The 11,610-nt window shown below is 36.0% G+C and overlaps 1 protein-coding gene across 5 annotated transcripts in view; it reads left to right on the forward strand.

Moving 5' to 3' along the window:
* The window catches only part of LOC131159439 (uncharacterized), a 34,585-nt gene extending 23,243 nt beyond the window's left edge, over positions 1-11,342 (forward strand). For 4 of the 5 annotated variants that reach the window (XM_058114345.1, XM_058114349.1, XM_058114347.1 and 1 more), the window contains 5 exons: positions 2,989-3,040; positions 3,125-3,234; positions 3,335-3,463; positions 8,911-9,000; positions 10,528-11,342. In XM_058114345.1, coding sequence (XP_057970328.1) covers positions 2,989-3,040; positions 3,125-3,234; positions 3,335-3,463; positions 8,911-9,000; positions 10,528-11,070 — 924 coding nt within the window. In that variant the 3' untranslated portion in view covers positions 11,071-11,342. The remainder of the gene's footprint in view (positions 1-2,988; positions 3,041-3,124; positions 3,235-3,334; positions 3,464-8,910; positions 9,001-10,527) is intronic. The other variant, XM_058114348.1, reaches the window with a different exon arrangement.
* The last annotated feature ends 268 nt before the right edge of the window (positions 11,343-11,610 follow it).

Below are 11,610 nucleotides of genomic sequence, written 5' to 3' on the forward strand. Positions count from 1 at the left end.
GCAAGGCATGCCTTCAATCAAGCCAAGGAACCATCTAGATTAACCTTCATAGTGTACACCCAACGACAACCAACTAGACTTATCAAGAGGAAGACATACCAAGTCCCAAGTATCATTATCCTGTAGAGCATGCATCTCTTCTATCATTGTAGTCCTCCACCTAGAATGAGACAGGGCTTTAGAAATAGGCTTGGAAGAGCAATAGAAGACAGGGTACTAACAAAACAATAGTATGAGGGTGAGAAGAAATCATAAGAAACAAAATTAGAGATTGGATGTTTGTTACAAGTGCATTTACCTTTTCAAACAGTAGTAGGAGGATCAACCAATTGGGGAAGAGGATCATCTGAAGGGGAATTGGAGGTGTAGAAGTGGAAGCTGGAGAAGGCTCTCCTCCCTTGTGTCACTGCTTGTACACTTGTAGGCTTGGACGATCCAAGCGACAAGATGGACTCAAACTAGATGAAGATGCAGGAAGACTGGACAAACAAAATAAGTTAGGATCCGGAAGGCTGTTTGATGAAATGCCTCAGAGAGATGTGTATCTTGGACGATGATAATTCTCTTCTTTGCAATCTGGTTCAGTTAAATTTGATTAACCAAATTAATCGAAAATTCAGTTTGGTCGGATAATGGTTGGTTAATAAGGCTAATTCAGTCAGTTTGGTTTTGGAAAATTCTTAACTGAATTTTTTCGGTTAATTCGGTTAATTGACCGAATTGCCCGAACGGGCTGAATGCTCACCCCTACAATCTCGTATGTGAAATTAAATCAATTTTTTGTGGAGTCCAAGGTAAGCTTATTCAATCTTACCCAAGGTCCTGAGATGATCATACATGCTCCACTAATGAACTTGAAAAATGATGCTGGTACACTGAAATATGTATCAGACAATCAAAGTTGGATTTCTTTAGATCAACATCAAAATCTTGTGAAGGGAAACCTAATTTATCACAGTGAATCTCAAAATATCACAGCTGGGCCTTAATCTGAATGCTGGCAGGCCTTCAAAACACCTACATTTGTATTAACAGTCCAAGATCTAGTAGTGTAGGTCAAAATGTTGAAGCCAAGTCAAAATATTGCAAAACACCCAAAATATCATGGCTAAATCAATTTCTTGCAACTCTGGAAAATGCAGAGAATGGCAGTTTCTCACACGCATGGGACGTGTTTGCAGCCGGCAAATTTCCTCTAGGGATGGTTTTTTGAATGGAGGTAGATCAAGGGGGTGATGAGATGGTGGTGCCTGTTGCTCCGGCAAGGTGGAATTTCAAAGGGGTTGGCAGCTGGGAGATTTTATGGTGGTTTGTTGGGCCACAGCCCTGGTCAGATGAAGGTGAAATTGAGGGTAAGGTCTTTCAGATGTTCTTCCTTTATTGGTGATGGAGATGTAACGAACTAATGCCTGGAGATTACTGTTTGAATGAGGGGTACAATTGCAATTTTTGAAGAAGTTGCAAAACAATGCTTCAGTTCTGGGGCCTTTCCTGCTATTTCTGAACTTTGTATGCTTTGTAAGATTTGTAGTGATGCACAATGGTTACAGAAATTGAAATTTAATCAAATTAACTGTAAACCGTTCTGGTCTGTGTCAACAGTGGCAGTGGCAGAAGAGGGGATATTGTTCCAAGGTGCTTTTATACCAAATTGATGTAGAACAGAAATAGAAATCAGAGAGAGAGAGAGAGAGAGGGAGGGAGGGAGGAAAAAGGTAGGGGGGGGGGGAGGGAGGTTGCATGAGAGGGAAACCAGTCAAGAAATTTGTATTCAAAATGATAACTAACTGTTCCATACTTTATGAACAAATCACTTGTACATCTAATATTACATCTAAAACAAATATTTACAAAATAATCCCAAGTAAAACAAAAAAAACACAAAATAACCCCAAAGTACTTTAAATACACAAAGTAGCCCTAAATTAACCAAACTTATAGAATAATTAGAAGTTTCTCAAATGAAAATAAAATCCTAGCTACCATATAGACATCTAAAGCTCTCTGTTGGAGGTTCTCTATCAACTTCCCTTACTGGTGGTAACCCATTGGGCTACTCAGCTGGCGCGACTTCCTTGAGTTCCTGCAGCAACTTGCTGACACATTTGGGAAGGGAGTGAGCATGAATCTCTATCCAAGAGCATCTAGATGAATCTACAGTTTTTGCTTTCTTCTATGAGGTTCTTCAATTCAGAAAATGAACAACCATTCAGCCTCCTTTTTTCATTAGAGCATCTTCTTTCACTGGTTTTGCGCCATCCTTTAGATTTGAAGCAGAAAAGTGTCATCAGGGTGAGCTGTCTTTCAATTGTATTGGTTAGGTCAACCAAGTAGAGAATGTAGCACAGCAGGCATCCATTGGCACTTTTTCTACCAAACTGAATCTTCTAATTAATTGCTACTCCATGAATGGAGTTCTTAGCCAATCACTGGGTGCCACATAATGTGGCGCAAGGGCAGCATGCAAAGCACTGAATCCATGATCCATGCACCTGAAAGACTGATATTGAGCTTCAAATCCTAAAAAGCTTGACCTAGAGTTTCTGTCTCATAAGGTGTGAGGCTGTGAAGGTAGTGAACTAGGCTGCAAATATAGGCATCTTTCTCCCATTGTTCATGATGTGCCGGCTTCAGAACTGTGCCTGATGACATAAATACTGTTTTCCTTCAGTTCAGTTGTGATTTTGGCCCAAATGCTGTCCTCTTATTTTCTGAAGGTTGCTTAAAGTAACCTTCAGTCATTATGCAATAGAACAGTGAGAGGGAGGGAGGGAGAGAGCTAATTGTGAAAGAAGGGAAGAGAATAAATAAAGTTCCTTCTTACAATTATATTTTAAAAATAGAAAATCACAATGATACCCTTGGGCTACTATTACTTTTTAGTTACAACCATGCTCTGCCCTTTTGCTAGTCTTGTTACATTATGTGTACAAAGTCCCAATATTAGTCTATTTTTTTATTTTTTTTATTTTTGTTTTTCTTTACAAGGTATTGAGCCGATACAAGTGGCCTGATTTACAAGAAACTGATTTCCTTTATGGTGAGTATTTTTCTGCATGATACTAGACTTTTGAACAGGAAAGCAAATGATATGTACTATAATTTTGAATCTGTTGTTGCTTAGGTTCATCCTCAATTGGTTCATCTGTAAATGCCCAATTTTTGGCTGCATTTTCAGCTGCTGCTGGGAAAAGATCGTTGCCATTTTCTGAGTCTGAAGAGTCTGACCCACAGGTAAGGTGCAACACTTTTGCTTTTTTGTACTTGTAACTTGTAACCATGCATGTGAAGTTGTGGGTGCCTATAGATTCATCAATTCATCGGTGCTTGATAGTGGGGATGCTGGAATGCCAGTCAAGAATCAAGAAGCCCATCCATCAAAATCATTTTTCCAACCATTGAACGAGTGAAGCATGCAAGTTGTGGGGTTCCGCCTTCACGACACATCCTTTGTTTCTCAGAGGTATAATAACTTCATCTGTTGAAATGCACTTGTAGTGGACAAAATATGCTTGGACATGTACTATAATCTATGCAATGAACCAGTGGCTTGCCCTGGGAAAGGAGGAAAGGTAGTTTCTGTATATGTAGAATAACAACAATAAAACCAAGCCTTAAGCCCCACTAGGTGGGATTGGCTACATGAATCCTTTTCCACCAATTTATGCGAGCATAGATAATTTTTTTCGACAAATTCAGGGCTATTAAATCCTTATTGACTATCTCATTCCAAATTATTTTAGGTCTACCACTACTCCTTTTACTACCCCTCAAAATTACTCACTCTTCCTCATTGGCGCTCTGTGGCCTACATTGCAAGTGCCCAAACTATCTAAGTATTATTACTATTTGTTTTTGTTTGATAATATAATTTTTTATTGCTTTTATAATAATAACTATTATTTTAATAATTATTATTATTCCTTTTGCTTTTGTCGAACTCCGCCTGTGACGCACTTAATGTCCTAATTTTTTCACACACAGCTGGTCCCAAGCCCGGGTTAAGGAGGAGGGTTGCGTTAGGTAGCTGACAGCCAGCGTAAAATTTGTCAGATCACTATGATATGAATCCTTATTGAATATTTGTTGGAGCATCCCCTACGAGCGATGTGTTGTATTTGTAGCGGAAAGTGGGCGAGGGTGGGCTACGTCGTCGCCCTATAGCGACGCGCCGTGTCGGCGCCCGGTACGGTGTCAAATATGCGAGGGTTCTTGCATCATTCCAGACGTGGGCAGGTAAAAACGTTAGTTCAGGAAACTAAGATTAGATTAGCAACTTGGAATATAGGGACACTCACGGGTAAAAACATGGAAATTGCGAATACAATGATTAGAAGAATTAATATAATTTGTCTTCAAAGAAACTATAAGTGGGTGGGGGAGAAAGTTAAAGAAATCGATAAATCAGGATTTAAACTTTGGTACACTGGAAAAGAAAAATATAAGAATGGAGTAGGCATTATTATAGACAAAAACTTAAAAGATAGGGTTGAAGATGTAACTAGAGTAAGGGATAGAATTATAAAAATCAAGATGGTAATAGGACAAGAGATAATAAATATCATTAGTGCTTATGCTCTTCAAGTTGCCTTAGTAGAAAATCTTAAGAGACGGTTTTGGGAAGATATGGATAGTATTATACAAGGCATGCTAGGAACTGAGAAAATATTTATAGGAGGAGATCTGAATGGATATGTTAGAAGAGATAATAAAAATTATGAGAGGATACATAGTGGATATGGATATGGAGACAAAAATGAGTCTGGGGAGATGATATTAGACTTTGTTATGTCATATGATTTTAGTATAATGAATACTTGTTTTAAGAAGAGAGAGAAGAACACTTAATAACCTTTAAAAGTGGACAAAATAGAAGTCAAATAGATTTTTTTTTTTAACTAGGAGGGTAGATCGTTTATCATGCAAGGATTGTAAAGTTATTCCAGGTGAAGGCCTAACCACTAATATAGAGTCTTAGTTTTAGATATATGTATTAAAAAATGGAAGAAAAAGGATAAAATAAATCAGTGTAGGAGAACTAGATGGTAGAACCTAAAAGGAGAAAATATAATAAAATTTAAAGATAAAATGATCAAAGATGGGGATTGGACCTTAAAGGATGGGATAGATACAAATACTCTTTGGAATAGATTAGCTAGCTTTATTAAAAAGATAGCAAAAGAAATTTTAGGTGAATCAAGAGGAAGATTCTCGAATAGCAAAGAGAGTTGGTGGTGAGATAAAGATATACAAAAAATCATAATGACAAAAAGAATTTGATATAAAACGTGGTAAAAAAGTAGAAACAGAGATAACTTTGAAAAATATAAGGAGGCAAGAAAAGATGCAAAAAGGCCCGTTAGTGAAGTTAAATATAGATCATTTAATAGTTTGTATGATAGATTAGGTACAAAAGAAGGGGAAAGAGATATATACTTGCTAAAGCTAGAGAAAGGAAGAGTAAGGACTTAGGAAATGTAAAATTTATAAAAAGTGAGGATGATATTGTCTTGGTTAAGGATGAAGATATTAAAGAAAGATGGTGAAGTTACTTTAGTAAGTCGTTTAATGAAAACCAAATAGAAGGCTTAAACTTAGAATTGTCAAATGAGGAAAAAACTAAAAATATAAGATTTATTCGTAAAATTAGAGTTAACAAAGTTAAGTTTGCACTAAAAAAGATGAAAAATGGGAAAGCTATGGGACCAGATAACATCCCAATTGAAGTTTGGAAATACTTGGGTGATAACAGAATTATATGGTTAACTAGTTTATTTAATACAATTGTAAAAATTAAAAAAATGTCAGATGAATGGAGGAAAAACACTTTAACACCTATATACAAAAATAAAGGAGATATTCAAAATTGTAATAACTATCGTGGAATTAAACTTATGAGTCATATGATGAAACTATGGGAAAAGGGTAGTTGAACAAAGATTAATGTTAGAAACGAAGATCTTAGAAAATCAATTTGGTTTTATGCCTGGGAGATCTACCATAGAAGTTATTTATCTTTTAAGAAGATTAATGGAAAAATTTAGGGAAAAGAGGAAGAACTTGCATATGATATTTATTGACCTTGAGAAAGCATATGATAGAATACCTAAGGGAAGTTCTATGGTGGGTTTTAGAAAAAAAGGGTGTATGTTGTAGGTATACTGATGTCATTAAGGATATGTACGATGGAGTAATGACTAGTATAAGGACTATAGATGGAGAAACTAGAGAATTTCCAATTACCATAGGTGTACATCAAGGATTTGCTTTGAGTCCTTATCTTTTTGTTTTAGTGATGGATCAATTGACTAAGAGTATTCAAAAGGAGGTTCCATGGTGTATATTATTTGCAGATGATATTGTATCAATTGACGAAATTAGGGACAGAGTAGAGGCTGAGTTAGAATTATGGAGAGAAGCTTTGGAATCTAGAGGCTTTAGGATAAGTAGAAATATAACAGAATATATGAAATATAATTTTAGTAATGATAGGAGGAATATTGGAGACAAAGTTAAACTTGATGATGAAGAAATAAATAACACTTGTAGATTTCGAAACCTTGGATCTATTATGCAAGTTGAAGGAGAAATTGAAGATGGTGTAATGCATAGAGTTAAAACAGGTTGAGTAAAATGGAGAAGTGCTTCAAGTGTGCTATGTGATCATAGAATACCCTTAAAATTGAAAGGAAAGTTTTATAGGACAGTTATAAGACCAGTTGTGCTATATGGATCAGAATGTTGGGTGACGAAGAAACATAATATCCAAAAAATAAAAGTTGCCGAGATGAGAATGCTCAGATGGATGAGTGGTATAATATTGAAAGATAAATTAAGGAATGAACATATTCGTGGTAAGTTAGGTGTGGCTCCTATAGAAGATAAGATAAGGGAGAGACGACTCAGATGGTATGGACACTTGCAATGTAGGCCTTATAGTGCACCTGTGAGGAAGAGTAACTTAGTTACTGTGGGGGGCGGTAGAAGGGGTAGGGGTAGACCTAAAATAACTTGGAAAGAGATAGTGAGTAATAGGGGTGAGCATAGTTCGGGGAAAATCGAATTAACCAATTTAATCGGCCGAAATTGGTCAGTTCGATTCGGGTAAAAAAACCGGTTCGGTCGATTCGGTTGGGCTTCACCAAAATTTGGTGAATCGGGTTTCGGTTCGGTTAACAGCACATAATTATTCGGTTAATCGATTAACCAATTTATTAATTAATTAAAATTTAAATATAAATTATTATATGTTAATTTGTTAGGGATGGGGCTCAGCTTGGGGTGGAAAAAGGTGGAGCGGAGGGCTAGGGTTTAATTTGTTTACTGTTTTTGCCTCTGCGCCGCAGCGAAGCTTTGGGTCTCCCTCCATCGAACCATCTCCATTCTCCACTCCCCACTCGCTCTCTCTCCACACTTTCTCCCATCCCTTTCTCCTCTCTTTTCAGCTTCTCTTTGCGGAGACGAGCTTCTGGGATATCCGGTTAAGAGCGGTGCGTTTCAGGCGCACTGGTTAGGGCTTTTCTTTTCTGTTTCGGGCTCTATTTGTGCTGCAAAAATTGTTCAATTTGAGCGTTTCAGCGACTGATTTGTAGGGTTTTGGGACTTGGGAAGTGTTGGGACTTTGTTCAAAGAACGTTCTCCTGGCGGTGGTTTCTTCAATTCAGTGGTGTTTGGGTGCTGCAATTCTGTCTGTTGATTTCAAGGTGAAGTTTGGAATTGTAGCTTAATTCTGAGAAATACCTTTCATTTTAGAAGTTCAAATTCTTCCAAATATACGTGAATGTGTAGAAAATATTGGAACCAATTTAGAGCTGAAATTATGAAACTGCTGATGCCTTAAATTGTTCTTCAACTGCGTTGGCATAACATGAATGTTTAGAGGTGGTTGCTTGCTGTCAATGTTTTCTTTTTTAAAAACACAGGAAAAGTTTTTATTAATAAAATTAATAGATAAGGTGTTTAATTAAGCTGGAATTGGTAAAAATTTTTTATAATTATATTCTATTTTTAGCAATTAATTACAGATAATTCCGGTTAAATTTGGTTAAGGTAATTTGGTCGGGTTCGGTTCGGAAGTTCGGTCGGTTCTGTTAACATCATTTATTAACCGAAATTTTTGATTAATTCGGTTAATTACCCGAATTTGGCCGAACCGACCATTTGCTCACCCCTAGTAAGGATTTAATATCCTTGAATCTATCAAAAGAAATGATCCATGATCGCATAAATTGACGGAAAATGATTCATATAGCCGGCCCCACTTAGTGGCTAAGGCTTGGTTTTGTTGTTGTTGTTGTTTTTGCTTTTGTCGCTATTATTATTTTTATAATATTTTTTTATTATTCTTATTGTAGTAATTAATTATTCTTCCTATAATAATTAGAATTAGAATTAGAATTATAATAATAATAATAATGATTATTATTATTATTATTATTATCTCATCTGCAGTGGTATGGTATGGTTAAGCAATGTCAACTAGTGTTTTGAGAATTTATTGTTTAATGTTGATTATAATTGTTTCTGAAATAAGGAGTCAAGAATGGAATCACTGTTCCTGTCTATAAGAAGAGGAATCACCATTCTATTGCTATAAGAAGAGGAATCACCATTCTATTGAATGGGGCAGTCATCATTCATATAGGAATATGGTTCCATGCTCATTTTTTGCATCATAATTTTGATTCCATTCCATCCTTTTCTGCAAACCAAACCGCTTTGTGCCTTTTTTCGTTCTTTTTTTTAGCTGAAGGTCAATTCATGTCTAATTTATATTTATATATTTATATATTGGCATGTAGGTGAGGCCTTAGTATTTATTATTATTCCTCTATTGTCTTGTCCCAGATTACCCTATCCACATTACAATATATTTTTTCATTTGAATGAGTTGTGTTCCTCTCTCAACAGAAAACGTGGCAAAGGTTACGAACCACTGGCATACTTCACGATGCAATTCCTCACCCAAATGATAGAGAAGGGTATCCAATGCATGTCAAGGTAGAATTTTTTAAACCTTATCATGTTATTGTCTGATTTTTGGTGGTTGTGTAACTTATTAAATGGGTTTTCTTAATGTTTGACTATTCATTGAAATTTTAATCTCTGTAGATCTTATTGTGACTTTTGTGGTAACATAGCTGGGTTAGAGAAGTTTTCTTTTTGTGGAATCCGACTGTTAGTGGTAGTTTTGGGTATTGTAATTGTTTTTTTATTATAAACATTTTTGTGTCATTGTTATGTTGGCATAGTGAGATACTGGTTCACTGTTTAAACTATAGGGCATTACATTATTGCTCCTTCTAATGATGTCATTGATCAACTGATCCTTTTGACTCAATGGCTAGGATTAATTGCAGGCAAGACATACAAATATTTCTTTTTTAGCAGAGTACCCAACTTTCATTTTCAGCACAATACCTATCTGAGCAATGACAAACAGGCGTTTGCTTCTTGCACACCCTTGCACACAATGGGGTTGGTTTCTTGGTGGAAGTCATCCTTCTTTTCTTTTTTTTCAGAAATTTATTGTAGAAAGCACATACATATCAAATGAAAACAATACCGTCTTAAACCTATTTTTCTCAGAAAGATGTCTTGTTTGGCTTCATGTCAAGACTACAAAAAATTGTGGTTTGGGTAGGGGGCGGGGACGGGGGGAGATATTTCTGCATATAGATGAGTACAGAACTTAATTTTGAACTTTCTAACGTCACTTTCAAACTCAAAGTGGTTCTGTAGACTTTTCACTGCTTCATGCTCCAAGATGTGGGAAGCTAGGATTATTCCCATGATAATGTTATTGAGAAGGCATGCATCGTACATAGATAATCATATCCGTAAAATTTTACCATGATTGCTCCAGCAGGCTGCTTTTGCAAGATGTACATCATATCTATTACCTATGGCCATTAAAAAAGGCAAGAAGCTGTTCCATAGGATGAAGCACAACAAAGTTTACCATGACTGAAACCTTCAGCTGCAGTCCTCATCGTATTGCATCTGATGTTCATCTACTTTTGACAATTTTTATTAGTTTCCTACTTAGATTATGACATTCCTGCCAATTCTGCTTTTTCTGTGTTGGTTGCATTCCATTGTCAGTCTGTGATCACAATGATCACTCTCTCCTTTTTCCTAGCTTTTCTTCCCAATCATCATGCTTACAAGACTACAACATTTGATGAGATTTTGGAAAGATTCTTATGTAAACTTTATGCAGGAGTTATATATCTTTCATCAAAAGTCAGCAGAGATGTAGCCTCGTCTAGGGGTGTACATTGTTTGCTAGTTTTAGTAACGTGATGGAGAGAATCTCTAGCTAGGACGTGAATTGTACATGTGTGGTTTGTCCACCATGTCATGTTAATGCTCATCTCCTATACATAAAAACTACCACGGCATTCCCACACATGTATGCATGCATGCTCGCGTACATACACAATAAATTCAAAAGAGAACAAAAAATTGAAGAAAAAAAATATAAAGAGAATATATTTTTTAAAATTTTATGGTTTGAGTTAACAGGTGGCACGGAGGCGCTTCCAGTGCGATGCTAATGATGCCAATGCCATTGCATTTTCCTATGGATGGGTGTATTGTGGGTCCCATAACTTCAGTGCAGCTGCTTGGGGGTGCCCTTTTCCGATTTCGAATTCAAATGTCGCTGGCCTAGTGGACGGAGCAGCTGATACTGAGACGGGTTCCAAGCTTCGAATTTGCAACTATGAACTAGGGATAATTTTCATTGTTCCTCCTCCAGCTGATACGCGTACTGATACAGTTGGGAAAAGCACAAGCAACTTGGATGATATTATTTTGCCATTTGTTGTACCTGCCCCAAAATATCAGTCGACAGATACACCGGCAACATTTCAGGCCATGAGGAGGGAATTAGTGGGGTGTAATTGTGAAGCAGATGGAGGTAAGCCGCCGGCAATTAGTACTACTGAAGAAATGGAAGAGGCGGAGATCCTGGATGAAGAGGAAGTACTAAATGAAATTGATCACGCCCTCATAAACGATGAAGAGAAGGCTTATGCTGATGTACTCTGGAGTATGGTACGCTGATTGATTTGGGTGCTACTACACTTGATTTAGGAGTTCCATTTTTTTTATTTTTTATTTTTTATTATTATTTTTATTTTTTATAGAAAATTTAAATATATGGAAATATTTGTAAAAATGTGTTAAAAGTGAAACTGAATAATGAGAATTCAGTTTCACTTTAACCCTTACAAGGTCAAGGCATGGTCGCATTACTAACACTCTAAAACCTAGTTTTGAAAAACTAGCCTGAAATTGAGATTCGGTAACTTGGTTTTGAAACCAAGTTTTGATAATTTAGTTTTCATTAAAAAATATTATTTATTTATTCTTAACATTTCATAAAAATTGACTTAATTTTTTTAAAAAATAAATATAAAATCTTAACAAAATGCTTAAAACTTAAAAAATATAATCTCTTTTATGTTTTTTTTTTTTTTAATTAAATGTGATTTGAAATTTATGAGACAACACCTATATAAGTATAACCTGCCTCTTCTGTATAATTTTTTTCCCTCTTCAATTTTTTATTATACTAGTTGTATAATTTATGCTATAAAATAT

This window comes from Malania oleifera, chromosome 7 (assembly GCF_029873635.1).
Source record: "Malania oleifera isolate guangnan ecotype guangnan chromosome 7, ASM2987363v1, whole genome shotgun sequence".
NCBI classification, from domain to species: Eukaryota; Viridiplantae; Streptophyta; class Magnoliopsida; order Santalales; family Ximeniaceae; genus Malania; species Malania oleifera.